At 38.5% G+C, this 13,960-nt stretch overlaps 2 protein-coding genes across 3 annotated transcripts; one reads left to right on the plus strand and one right to left on the minus strand.

Moving 5' to 3' along the window:
* Positions 1-1,289: 1,289 nt before the first annotated feature.
* Positions 1,290-5,460, minus strand: mad2l2 (mitotic arrest deficient 2 like 2). 2 transcript variants are annotated; one of them, XR_013507173.1, is made up of 9 exons: positions 5,103-5,460; positions 4,445-4,563; positions 4,252-4,323; positions 4,062-4,162; positions 3,850-3,944; positions 3,086-3,159; positions 2,873-2,965; positions 1,596-2,388; positions 1,290-1,564 (listed from the first exon to the last, which is right to left on the minus strand). XR_013507173.1 is itself a non-coding variant. In XM_078288291.1 (8 exons), the coding sequence occupies exons 1-8, from the start codon at positions 5,140-5,142 to the stop codon at positions 2,350-2,352; spliced, it is 633 nt and encodes a 210-aa protein (XP_078144417.1). In that variant the 5' UTR covers positions 5,143-5,460; the 3' UTR covers positions 1,290-2,349. The 2 variants fall into 2 exon arrangements, 1 of the variants encoding a protein (XP_078144417.1); XM_078288291.1 differs by having other exon boundaries at positions 1,290-2,388.
* A 2,297-nt stretch (positions 5,461-7,757) lies between these two features.
* On the plus strand, positions 7,758-13,354 carry slc25a45 (solute carrier family 25 member 45). The gene is made up of 7 exons (XM_071896394.2): positions 7,758-7,871; positions 8,575-8,631; positions 8,738-8,781; positions 8,868-8,939; positions 9,058-9,246; positions 10,842-11,076; positions 12,611-13,354. Exons 2-7 carry the CDS (start codon positions 8,595-8,597, stop codon positions 12,892-12,894), a joined length of 861 nt encoding a protein of 286 aa, XP_071752495.1. The 5' UTR covers positions 7,758-7,871; positions 8,575-8,594; the 3' UTR covers positions 12,895-13,354.
* The last annotated feature ends 606 nt before the right edge of the window (positions 13,355-13,960 follow it).

The raw sequence follows: 13,960 nt of genomic DNA on the forward strand, positions 1-13,960 counted from the left end.
AAAAGATGGGAAAATAGGGTCCAGGTTGAAAAATATTGAAGTTACCCTTTAAGTAGCTTCAGAGATAGAAAAAAAAAGTCCATACTGTATGACAACATCACATACACGTCTGCTTGTTCCAACTCTTCATTGAAGCTGCATCACACTTATATTGAGTGAAATATCCAAACCCAAGATGCCATTTTTTCATGGCTGCACCATTACATCAAATAGAAAAAATCTAGATATCTTGTAAATCATTCTATACACATTTCCATGTAATTCAGCATGACATATTTGGTGTCTTTGTAAACCTTGCGATCTTGACTATAATTTAAAATAAAGTTCTGTGGGGTTGAACAAAGCTTTCATTTGTAAAGATGGATCCACTGGTTGAAGAGGTGCCCGGCCACCCTGCTGCTGCTAGACACTACATGTTGTGGAATTGATTTTAGTACATGCTAGTTTGGTGGACACCAAACATCCAAAGCACCTTACAATACTGTGAGTGTGTGTACATTTAGGTATGTGTTGCCCCAATGGGAATTAAACTAACTTTCCCAGGTAGTGTCAGTGCTTTACTCTACACATTGAGCTATAACGGGATAACAAGCTTTTCAGAGTCGACCACAGCCGCCAGGAGATACTGGTCACCAGTAAGAGGAAGCCCAGTAACAGTGATGAACTGGACCTTCTCCACCAGGTGATGGTGATGAAGTCTGGCATGACAGTCGCCTTTGTTGGACCAGTATCTAACATGCATGAAGTGAAAGAATGTGCTTTGTTTTTATTTATTATCTGTGTTCTCTACACTACACATAAACCAATAACTAAAGTTGTGGAAGCTATTTGTTGTGTTTGAGTGATGTTATTGCTGTCTGTGTTTCTGTTGTGCTTGTATTAGTTCTATTTGAATGCTGTACTAAAGCTTTGTGATTGTTCCGCTTGAACTTCTTTGCTTACTTATATATTGTTGACAATCGCGTTTTCTGGCTGCAAGGCCATAAAATGCATGTGCAATTTTATTTGGCATATTGATGCTTTTCATGTTAAATATGACACAGACTCACACACCTTACACAGCGGGTAATGGAAAGCTCTTGGTGATGTGCACCAGTTTATAGAGCTGAATACCTTTAGATGCCCTTTATTATACAATAACTTTACTGTAACCTGTGGTAATTTGGTGCATGATGATGTACTTGTGGGTATAATAATAATAAGTTAGAGTTAAGTTCAAAAATCATACAGAAAAGATATTGGAGTGTGAAATGGAATGGATCTATCTCATTCTGCAATAATGATTTGAAAAAGAGCTTTTATTAACATTTAATACAGATTTCCAAATATCAATCATGCTGCTATTAGCAGTTAGAAATGTACAGTGTTGTTGGTCTCAACCTCAACACCAAAACACTTTATTTTGTCACATTACAATGGAAGACAACATTACCACTGATTGCAAATGCGCATAGGAAAACAGTAAGATCCATTTATTACAGACATGTCTAAATTTAATGGGCATCCACAAACTTTCACCCCATAGCTTTGATATAGCTTTGCAGATAGATGATACTGTAGATGCCTTGGACAGAACAACTACAGGGCAGCAGTGCCATCTAGTGGTTAAAGATGGTGTCTTTAACCACCGTCTGAGTATTACAATTTCCCTATGAGGAGGAATAGATGGTAAACATATATTTTTACAGTGTAAAGAACATTAACAACACAGCTAGGGTTAGACTGCTATGGGTTTCTGAAAGCCGATAGCTGACATTTTCTGTCAAAATTCAACATCTTTAAATTTGATCATTTTCATGCCAAAAAAACAACAACAACAAAAACAAAAAAGAGAGTAAGTATTGAGTGTTTCCCCAGAATCTCATTCCTGTCAGGGTGGGAAAGCCTCTGAAACAGCATTTAGACCATGGGACGCTAAAACTCTCCATTGATACCCAGGATGCTGATAATAAAAAAAACATTCACCTATACTTGTGTGGAATCTGATCAAAATATCACATTAGAATTACTTCAGGTTAAGGGCTTTCCACAGACAACCAGTGTAGTATTGATCGATTCTACAATAAAGATGCGATTCAATCAATCACACTGTATCATATCTATCATATTAGAGGTGGATGACACAGACTGGACCAGATCTGATTTTTAAATGGTGAATATCGGCCCCAAATATCGGTCTAACCCTAAACACAACTGAATAGATCAACTTGTTGTGTTGTTGTGTTGAACAAAAACTCATCTCTCTCTCTCTGGGCGTTCCAGCTCTGGGAGACTGTGTTATATTCTTTACTCATGATTCATCTGGTGCAGTTTTCACTGAAGATTTCCTCCTGTCTGCTGAGTTACGACCTACGTTTTCTGGGCTCTCTCTTCCACATAGAGCTGCATCTGGTTCAAGGAAGGAAACCGAGATGTGATCAGCAACACAAAATATAGGAATAGATGAGATCAATCTTTAATGATCCCTGTGGGTAAATTGGGTCGTTGCAGCAACAAATAGTAATAGGATAACGCAAGAGACAATTTCAACACTAGAACATGAATAGAAATGACTAGAAATGTATGAATGAAAAGTATGACAAAATGGATTACAGCATAATGAGGGTGTGCAAAATAACAGCAGGTATGAGGCTAAGTCTGCCAGTTTCTTGTAGTAGACTGGTAAGGTTCTCTAACCCTATAAAAATGAACTACCTAGGGCTACTTTCCTTCATAGGAAGTGAAGGTGGTGGGTGAGAGGAGACTGTGTGCAGCTAAAAATGTGGTTGCTCATCTAAAATGGTTCCAAGAATAAAGCTGGCACCATCAGATATATTCATTTCATGATATTTCATGGAGCCTACTATCATCAACATAGTGCTATTCTGCTTACTTTTACTATGTCAGATGTCATGGTCTTCAGCGGGATGAGTCTAGGCTCCTGCATGTGGACCTCTTGCTCATCAGCCACTATCCACGGGAAATCCTGGAGAGGGAAATGCACAAATGCGACACTAAAGCACATAATTCTGTGTTCACATTATCAGAGCTGAGTATGATACAGATTACAGTGTTAATCTGTAGTCCTGTAGTTTCAAAACTTCACCTTGATGACTTGAACCTTCTCCATGTTGCGCGTAGCAGCCTCTCTAGTATGTACTAATACTGTAAATGAACACCCTATGAGAGGAAAAACAACAGACCACAGAAATAAGTCTATGCTTGGTGTCTGTCTGCTGCTGAATAATAACTGCAATATCTGATCCTTCACATCAGCGTTATATCATTACCAAATTTCTAATGCTGATGTTCATCTTAAAAGTTTCAGAAACCAAGTACGCTTACACCATTGCTGGGAATTTGTGCCTGTAATTGACACAAACAATGAAGTCACATTTTCTTCACAATAGAGGAGTAATCTAGCTAATTAGAGCAGAGATCCAACAGGAACATCTAAATACATCACCATGCTAAATACTGGAATAATAAAACTGGTTTGTCATTTGCTTTTTATGGCTTGAGAATGAGGCTTTTTAGCCTGTGTAGCTGAAATGTCTTGCGATGCCAGTCACTCAATCGTGTGTGTATGTGTGAGTGTGTTTGTTGGGTTTGACTGCTGGAGTAAGGTATAGGTATCTGAGAATTTTCCCTACTGTTACATCCAGTATCGAGATGAGTAAGGTGTCAGAAATCAAAGTTAAGCGTATTGATTTTCAACTTTATACAAGTCTATACTGCTCAGTAAAAGCAATGGGCAGGATAGGTAGGCCTACTATGTTCTGGACAATACTTTATATTCAGCACTTAGACTCAGTATCAGCAGCGAAGAAGTGGTATCCATACATCCCTCAACAGATGGGGTCACATTACCTGGTGGGTTATTACTCAAAACAGCGTCACACACACTTATCTTCAGGATGAAAGCCCTCAGCAGCTGCTCTACATGTGACAGTAATGCGTCAGAGCTGTAACACAAAAACCGCAACACATCCTGATAATGTATCTCAAAACAAGTGTCACAGATACATAACTGAATATGTGAGTGTGTATACTCATAACTGATAAAGGAGAGGGGGAAAAACCTGATGGACAGCAGTGGAGGCTGGGAAATTTCAAAGACAAATCTCTCTACTGGATGATGCTCTTTGTCCATGATGACCACCACCACCTTCTCAGCGTCGTTCTGAGGGGGAAACGGATGACTTCAGTAATGTCTAGAAATAGGCGCAAGTAGGCAGCAATTTTTTTCTAAATGAACCCGTCAGCTCTCACCTTCTCAATGAGTGGCTTTACACAGTGAAGTGTATCTTGGATATACTGATTCAGCTCTGGGTGACATGACATCTAGGAAATAAATACACCAAAGACAAACTATCAGTGTTAGATAACCAAAATATAAACCTCTGCTGAAGCCTGTAAGATTATAGTTAAGTACACAAGTGCAGAAAGGCTATGCATTCTGTACCTGTACAGGTACGTTGTATTTCTTTCTCTTCTGAAATATTCCAGAGGGGTAAACCTCACGGACATACAGGATGAGATGAATAGCAACCTCCAGGAACTCACACAGAATGTCAGCCACCACTGGAAAAGAGTAAGCAATGTTACTGTTAACTGGATAAAAAGAGATTACTATGAATATGAACTAAGAGTGAAGACAAGAAACTTAAGAGCCCCCATAGGTTACGTTCTCTCTCGTTTGGAGAGATGGTCTAGCCAAACTCCCATTCAAATATCTGGCAATTTAATGTTACCTTGCTTATCGGCCAATTCACATTCCTGGTAGCACACGACTTAAGGCCTTTTATGAATCACTAGGCCCCACTCTTCAATTCGGCATACATATATGACTACCCCATATATTTATGGGGTAGTTAGCTCGATGAGCAAGGTCACACTAAATTGACAAATTGTGAAGGGAGTTTTGTGTGACGTCCTGGCTGGGGACTAGAGGACTGCTGATTTTCTATAGCTAATTGCATTCACCTTTCCATGTGTAAAATAGTCCCTGATTAGACGAATAGACTGAAAATTAGCAGGGAACCAGGACTGAGAACCACCGCAAGGAAAGGAATGATGCTTAGGAAACGATTTAACTTCGTGCCATTCGTTAGTCAACTTACCTTGACCAAAATTAAGGTCTTGCCTCGTTAAAGTCGTCATTTTCTGTTGTTCCAAAGGCTACCAGCTAAAAAAAAAAAAATCCAGTTTCCAATCTAGCTATTTTAACAGTAACGTTAGGTCTGGTTTTCAGTTGTTTGAAATTCCTCCACCGTCTCGGTCTCGCTCGACAATGTCAACTCGTTTAGAAAAACGAAATAAAATGCAAAATTACACAGCGAAAGATTGTAGAGACCGTTTTTAAAATGTACTGCAGATATTATATGTTCACTTGCTAAAGGACTAAAACGTGGTATTTTTCTATAATTTATTCGTTACGGCGCGCATCGCATTGACGTAACTCCCGTTGTTTACATGGACCTTGGCGCCGTCGATTAATGATGACGTTGCATTGCCAAAGCTTGATGTTTTCTGATAAAATCCTTAACAGTTGCTAACAAAAACGCACTTTTTCATATTTATATTCTTGCAATTTTCCCTACTACTGTGGTGAGCTTTCATGTACTTCTTACTATTTAATTTTCTATAACTTAAGGCTTGTTTCAGTTTACAGAGAAAGTGGTTATACATTGATTCATAAAGATGACAAAGAATATTTCACAATACAATTCAGTCAGTCAGCAACATACAGGTACATTATAAAAAGCAATCAAAGCATGATAGAAATTTTGAGATATTGCTTTAAAAACACTTGGTGCTTTGTAGCAGAAACCAGTCTTTCAGAGTTCAGAAATTCAAACTAACCAGCGATGTAGTAGGGTCCACTACCAAGAACTGTTTGTTTTCATAATTTATCACAACTAAGCTGATAGCCTGCTTCTTATCCAAGAATACATTAGCCTACTTCGAAAATACCAATCAAAGACACATACAAAATGGGGATGTGACTGTGCCTCTTTGAAAACAATTCACATTGTATTAATAAGGTCTGTAATTGATTATGGAAGCATAGGTGGGCGGTAGCGAGCAACGTGAACCAATTCTAAAAGTTGACTTTTTCATTCAAACAACCTCTGCGTGGTGGATCACTTGTATGTCGAATACTCCAGTGGCTATTACTGGTCTGTTACAGGTCTTTAGTCGTGTTCTACCAGGTATGTCGATTTGCTTTGCCGATTAGCAAGGCAATATTAAACGGCTACATTTTTGGATGGAGTTTGGGGTAACGGTCTCTTCATACAGGAGAGAAAGGAACAATTGTTTTTGCAAAAGTATAGACACTTAACAATGCGTGCTATTCCACGAGTAGCTAACTAAGAAGTCAAACCTTGCACCGGCCAACGAAAACAAATAAACATAGAGCAAAATAAAGATATTAGATCCAATCTTTGACACGCCGTTTGACCAAGGAGAATTTATAGATCGATATCTAGTCAGCTAGAGTTTGCCAGAATAAGAACGGAAGTCAGGCGATTTGGCCTTCAAAGTAAAATCGTAACATTATACTCACTCTTGGAAAAAACAATTTAGTTTTAGGGCTTACTCAATTACAAAAATACAATACAAAATATGGAGTAAAACAAAGATATGTTTTTTGTTACAAGGTGTCCTTACAGCAGCCATATAGGCCCATGCAAACTGTCATATAGGCCTACAGGGCAATATGAAACTCTCCAATGCCAGATGTGTAACTTGCACCCTTCCAGGTTGTCTGGTTTAAGTTTGGTGTTTGAAAATGTATGGACTTTAACAGCTTAACATATAATGGCAATCACAGGGCATTGCAATGGTAGCTTACGCTGACTTGACACTAGTAACTGGGGCTCTCCTTCCATAGCCTTTAGGAACAACTGTGCCACTAAAGTAGATTCAAATGGACTTGAATCAAATAGTAGACACCCTTTCAAGATCTCTGGTATATGTATTATTATTATTATTAGTAGTAGTATTATTATTTGTGCATTTTTGTATATGGTCTATATGGCAGAGCGTTTATATGCCGTGAAAATTATATTTTGGGGGGAAAAGGCAACAGTTGTATTTTCTTTTGCTACATATTCCTCCTTAAATACATTGTTTTCACTTTATTTCTTCTGTATTACTCAAAAACAGTGAAACATATTCATATATAGTCACTACACACTCATCTTGAACCCTCTTCCTCACTTGGCTGTTTTTGGCGTCCCAAAATATTTAACACCCTTAACTACCAAACAATTTGATGACGCATTTACAACCCTATCAGTAAAACACAGGCACAATGCACTTATTAAAATTAGAAAAGATAAAATATACTCTTAGGGGGGTTGACAAGAAAAAATTCTTACTGGCAACCCTTCATTACATACAAGAATCTATTAATGCTGGCTGAGTGAAAAGAGAGGCTGAGTGAAAATTCACCAGTAATAGCACAAACTTTGATATTGTGCATAAGACATGCAGATGCACAGTACCTCCATAATGTTTTTTTTATTTAAAATCTTTTATTTAATAATTCTCAGTCCCTGGTATTAGAGTCTGTGGGGAAGGTTGAGGATGGGAGGGTGACAAAAAAACAACAACATGTCAATGCCCTTGTATTTTTGATCTGTTCTTTAAAATAAAATAGATTTTAAAAACCTTGCAATATGTTTGTTAAGGTGACTTTTATTTTGAAAATAACAGCCCTGTCAAACGGGGAAAGTTAATTTTTGCCCTGGCTGGCTTGACACTGGACAGAGAAGCTGAGAACTGAGGTGAAAAAAACAGTAACAAAGACTTTCCACTGTGCAGAATAACAGCTGATATTTCTCATCATCCATGTTCTAGCAATGAGTTGACACTTCAAAAAGGTAGGCCAGTGTTTCTAACTTCAACTTCTTTTTTTGCATATAGATATACCAGCTATTACTGTTCATCACATACTGACATAAATGCACTCTAAGCAGCTGATAAAGATTCAGGAAATACCAACCAGATGAAAGAATTGGTTTTATAATATGATAGATTTTAATCGAATTCAGACACATTTTGAAAGTAATCCTGTAAGGAACTGCAGAATTCAAGCAGAGCAATCCTTGACCTCTTTCTTGCAACAGTATATATCTGATAAACCCTTTTGAACAATTTCTACACCTTGTACCTCCAATGCTGCCGGTTAGAATTGGTCTCAATCCCATCTAATCTTTGGTTCAGAGAGCTTGTCTTGGAGTTGGGAAAGGGAATGACACTTGCATTGTGTACTATATGTAGGTTTTGCCAGCAGCAGACATCAGCCTGTCTTCACAATACTTTAATAGGTTTCATGAAATAGGATAAAGACTTTTTCAGTTAGCACTTTTGCATAATTGACAAATCTGCCAGGATTACGCCCTTCCCATTATCTTGATTTTCATGTCAACCCATACGCTGCCTACTTTAAGTCATATATTAACTGCCCTTGGCTGTATGACCAGAATGCTAGGTAGGTTTATAGCAGTTGTAAACTTTCACAATATGCTGAGCAGCCTCATTAACTTCTCAAATAAGTCAAAATACCCTGATCTGTCTTTGCAGGCTGTGAAACATTGCAAGCCATGCCTTTTTTGGAATTCATAGCTGGAAGCATTTCAGGTACTATATGAACAATATTTGTGTTAGAACAAGTGATAGAACATAGAGATTGATTAGATATTTGGATATATCTAGAGCATTCATATTTCCTTGTTTGTTACTGTAGGTGCAGTGGGATTGGCTGTTGGACATCCAATAGACACTGTGAAGGTTGCATGACACAATGAAACCCATAATTTACACCAAGGCATAAAATTAGCTTTTTCTTATATCTCATATATATATTTCATCTGTAGGTGCGCCTGCAGGCCCAGTCTATATACAAAGGGATATTTCACTGTGTGGCAAAAACATATTCTCATGAAGGGGTAGGTTTCAGTGGATTAATGTCAACCACATATCACAGCATGAATAACATCAGCCCCCACTAAAAATACACTATAATTTGTGCTAATTTATCCATTCGTGATATCTCTGTTGTATCAGGTGCATGGATTCTTCAAGGGCATGGCGTTTCCTGTCCTGACGACAGGCATCACCAACTCTGTTGTCTTCGGTTCCTACAGCAATACTTTAGATTACCTCACTCAGTCTCAGCGAAGTGAACGCAGCCAAGACAAACCTGCCTCCGCTGTACAAGTCTTCACTGCTGGCTGCTTCTCAGGCCTGGTACAGGTAAGAACATCTGTCATTTAGTGGTTGGTTTAATCCAAAGCACCTTACAGTACCATGGGTGCAGACATTTTTAGCGTGGGTGACCCCAATGGGAATCGAACCCCTACCCTGATGGTGTTATAGTAATAATAATAATAAACTTTATTTATAAAGCATTTTTTTAAAACAAAGTTCCAAAGTGCTTCACAGAACACCAGACTAGGGGAACAATGACAACCAAACAAAAAACAGCTGTGATCAAATGAACAGATAAAAGAAAAGATTATAGCGATCAATCTACACACAGAAACTAAGTAAAAGCAAGTTTAGGAAAGTATGTTTTTAGGAGTGATGAAAAAGAAGACACTGGAGAAGCTATTCTGATCTCCTGAGAAGGCTCGATCATCCTTTGTTTTCAGCCTGAATTCACGAATGACTAACAACGCACTAGCCGAGGATCTCAGGATTAAAAGATCAGGTGTAGCTAGGTGCTAGTCCAGCACAAGCCTTGAAAACAGTGCTTGAATAGAGCTGGGCTGGTAGGAATGATGGCTTTTATAGGAACATAGAACTGTGTTGTTTGCATAGGTATGGAAGGATATGTGCGAATGATGTGACCTAAAGGGAACATATAGATGGAGAACAGTATGGGACCTAGAATTGAATCCTGCGGAACACCAGACACAAGATGAGCAGAGGACGAAGATGTGTTCTCCATAACCACTGAAAAAGACCTGCCAATAGGGTTTGAGCGGTACCACTTGAGAACAGTGCCTGTGACACCAAGCCATTTTTTGAGGCAGCCAAGTGAAATAGTGTGGTCGATTGTATCAAAGACAGCGCTAAGATCAAGACGGATTAAAATAATCACCAGCATCGGCAGTAAGTAGAAGATCATTAGTGACTGTAAGAAGGGCAGTGTGGATGCTGTGGAGGGCTGTAAAACCAGATTGAAATTTCTCAAAAGATGCTGTTATTATTCATAAAAGCAATCAGCTGAGATTAATTACTTTCTCTAAAACCGTGAATAAGAAATAGGTCTAAAATTGCTAAGAACACGAGGATCTAAAGTTTCTAAAGGTTTATTTAAAAGAGGCTGGAGAAATCTGGAGCCTATTATTAGTAGGGAGTTGTGGGAGTTCTTAACAATAAGATCAGAAAAATAAACCAGTTTTTGGTATATTGTCATAACGTTTGTGTTGGTTCCATGATGGACCTATTGGGCTATACAGGACTACAAATTTGATGAATTTGATCATACACAGGGTGTGTGAAAAGTCTTGAGTCAACAGGGACAACAGAAACATTTTTTATTTTTTCATGTAGCGTTTGTTTTCCCCACACACTATTTTTCAGGGTGCCTGAGTGGTTTAAGGATCCAGGGTTTCTGGTCTCTGAATGAAAGCGAGGTTTCAAAACCCGCAGTTTTGATACTCATTTGGTTGAGGTTCCATTTAAAACTGCTCATCAGAATTAGGATTCGAACTAGGAACTAGGATTTGAAGTAGGATTTGAATCTGAAATTTGGTCATGCACCACTAATGAAAACCTAAATAACATTAATTTGATCCAGTATTGCTCTTTGAAAGATCATTCACATCAGGCTTTTCTTTCAGGTGTTTGTCACTGCACCCATCGACCTGGTGAAGGTGCGTCTGCAGGGTCAGACCAACACTGACCGATACCGCGGACCCATTCACTGTGTTTCCGTCATCCTCAGGGAGGAGGGACCCAGGGGTCTGTTTAGAGGAGGGCTGGCACTTGCCCTGAGAGACGTACCCTGCTATGGACTCTACTTTTTGCCTTATGAGGTTACTTGTAAGGCTCTGACTGAGAGTGGCAAACAGCCAGGTGTGTATAAGAGAGCATGTCTGTTCATTTCATTTGTTAATAAATGTAGTATACTGTGTAGTATACAAAGCTGCTACCCAAGCAGCTTTTTTTTTTTTTTTTTTTTTTACAGTTTTGCACCGCTACATGGCACTTTTCAGTAGGGTTCAATTGATATGGGTTTTTGAAGACTGACACTGATTGGTGTGAGCTGCCAATAGCCAATATTTTGCGTCAGTATCTAATATGTTTAAATCTGACCATTTTCATAACAAAAAATAACTTAGTAAGGCAACTTGCTAACAGACACAACAGTATAGAAATTCACATGAAAATAGTAATTTTTTAGAAGGTATTTTATTAAAACGTATTGCTCCAATTGCTCACAGTTGCTTATAAGTCTGCACACTGAAAATAATGGCTAAATGTTCTACCTAAAAAATCCCATGTCAAACCTATGTAGGCCTAGCCGATGTGTTCAAACCCCTAGTAAAATTATAGAAAGGCACAATAGGACTATTGGCACAGAAAAAAAATGGCCTGATTTTGCAGAAAGCTTTCAGTAGGAACAACCTTTTGTAGGTTAGCTCCAAGATACTGAAAACATACTGGATACAATCATTGTTATAGTAAGTTAAAAACTAGCATGGTAACTCTTCAACAAGTGACAGAAGCTAACTTAGGTGCCACAATAATAATCATGTTTGACATGAATCGTGGACCCTATTTACATTTTGCACAATGTGTTTTTGAAATGGTTTTAGCTACAGCTTGCTATAGCTGTAATAGACTAGCAAGCTAAAGACCGCATTGTGTCGCATGGACATGGCTTTGCCAATTTGCTTGCAGCTGAGTGACAATTTCCAACTAAAAAAATGAGTGAGGTCTGGATCTCATTGTCTTCATATAGGGCTATGGCGTTTTCCATCAATTGTATGTCTTACACTGTCCCTTTCCACTGTATGTGAGGTCCTGCTGTCTTGTAATGTGTGTCAGTATGTACTGTGAAACTAAGTTGTCAGTATTACCCTGTGCTGCTCTCACACAAACAAATCTCAGTACATTTATTGTACTTGATGATTACAGTAATTCTGACTCTGATATACCCAACTGATACACCTGAGAGTTTTTTTTTTTATTTTTTTACATCCATTGATGTCAGTATTAAAGCACTAGGCAACTTCACACATTGGTGGCCCAAGATGGCAGTGAGGTAGCCGTCTGTGATGCTTTATACCAAAGGATACCAAAGGTGCAAGAGAGGCAAAAAATCAAATGTTGGTGAGCCCAGCTTTCTCTGGACGGCGCGCTGCTCATTGCTGTTTAGGAGACAGTTTGTATTTCACTCTTAAGGTTTTGATTTGTGTCTTCCTGTGTGCGAACAAGTAACCACATCCGTCACCAGAATTTCATTTAGGAAATAGGATGAGTCTTTAGTGTCTCAATAAGTGGCTGATACAGGTGTATTTTCACATAACAGTCCTGCCTAATGCAGCTTTCACCAAATTATGCAGTAAATGCATTTTCCTTAGTCAATATTATTTTCTTTTCACAGGCACATTTGCAATATTGATGGCAGGCGGCATGGCGGGCGTAGTGACCTGGGCTTTCGCCACGCCCATGGATGTGGTGAAAGCTCGGCTCCAGATGTCGGGGGCCGGGGGCCGGGAGTATAGAGGGGTCCTCCACTGCATGAGAGTGAGTGTTAGAGAGGAAGGCATGAGGGTCTTCTTTAAAGGCCTCCTATTGAACAGCCTGAGGGCCTTCCCCGTCAACGCGGTCACCTTCCTCAGCTATGAGAGCCTGATGAGGACTTTCTGTCCACCGCCGGCAGGATGACTTCAAGCTGTGACAGTTTATGGTTACACTCCTTGCCATAGAAAATGATGTAAAAACCTTACAGTGCTATGGAGATTTGCATTTTACATTTACACTGTATGTAAGTAGATTGGACATTCTGAAGTAAATCTCTGTCCCAACTGATAATTTAATAACTGGTCAAAATGTAATGAAATGCCCTTCTAAATGGACTGACTCAAAAATGTAATTTATTTTTGACTCATTTAGAGGGACATTTTATCACATTTTGGCAAGTTATTACTTTATCTGGTGGTTATTACCTCATCAGTTGCTACAGTCTGTGTTAAAGATGCAGTTTGTGGAGTTTTGAAATCTCCAGATATTTTGATCGATTAAGGAAGAATCGAGGTGTAAAGCATGTCATCCTAGATCCTAGGTCTTATTTTTGTTTCTTTTTCTATTAAGCACTTTGTATATACAGTTGTTGTGATACAGTGCTATATAAATAAAGTCAGTACTATTATTATTATTGTTAGCATCATTGTCTGATATTGTCTATATAATCTATCCATGATGATTAGCAGGCATCCAGCTAGTGTCAAGGTAGACAACAAACCCAAACACACATCCACTGAAGGTACTGCTTTAAAACTCCAACTCCAATCAAATTTTATCGTTATTCTATCATTGTATTATTGTACTAGAATGTATTGCTATTAATTGTTATCAGGTCTTAAACGTGCAAAACTGAAATCTTTGTTTGATTTTGTTTACAACTACTACACAGTAGCAGCCGTAAATGTGATGACACAGGCGAGCACAGACATTTTGCAGCTGAACATGGTGGATTTATTGATGCAATCTAAAAAGGAAAATCAATATCCAATCAATGATAAATCATCACAAGCGATTTTTTTAGCCTAAGGTAAATTTCAGTTTCAAATATAACCTACCTCAAATTAAGAAAGAACAATTTAAATAATTAAAAATAGCATGTTTCTGAATCACAAATACCTAAACTGATGTGTGAACTCCGCATGAACTGAATTCTAACTCCAAGCAGGTGAACCTGGTGTTGCTGGTGAAAGGATTGATTTGACTTTAT

This window comes from Centroberyx gerrardi, chromosome 14 (genome assembly GCF_048128805.1).
Source record: "Centroberyx gerrardi isolate f3 chromosome 14, fCenGer3.hap1.cur.20231027, whole genome shotgun sequence".
NCBI classification, from domain to species: Eukaryota; Metazoa; Chordata; class Actinopteri; order Beryciformes; family Berycidae; genus Centroberyx; species Centroberyx gerrardi.

Bases quoted from the DNA above. Each gene is read 5' to 3' on its own strand.
- mad2l2 (XM_078288291.1), bottom strand. From the start codon at position 5,142: ATGACGACTTTAACGAGGCAAGACCTTAATTTTGGTCAAG. The intron at 4,163-4,251 runs GTGAGAGCTGAC...TTTCCCCCTCAG, and splicing joins TAAAGCCACTCATTGAGAAG to AACGACGCTGAGAAGGTGGT. The intron at 3,160-3,849 runs GTAATGTGACCC...TTCCTCTCATAG, and splicing joins TTTGAGTAATAACCCACCAG to GGTGTTCATTTACAGTATTA.
- slc25a45 (XM_071896394.2), top strand. From the start codon at position 8,595: ATGCCTTTTTTGGAATTCATAGCTGGAAGCATTTCAG. The intron at 8,940-9,057 runs GTAGGTTTCAGT...CTGTTGTATCAG, and splicing joins AAACATATTCTCATGAAGGG to GTGCATGGATTCTTCAAGGG. The intron at 11,077-12,610 runs GTGTGTATAAGA...TTCTTTTCACAG, and splicing joins TGAGAGTGGCAAACAGCCAG to GCACATTTGCAATATTGATG.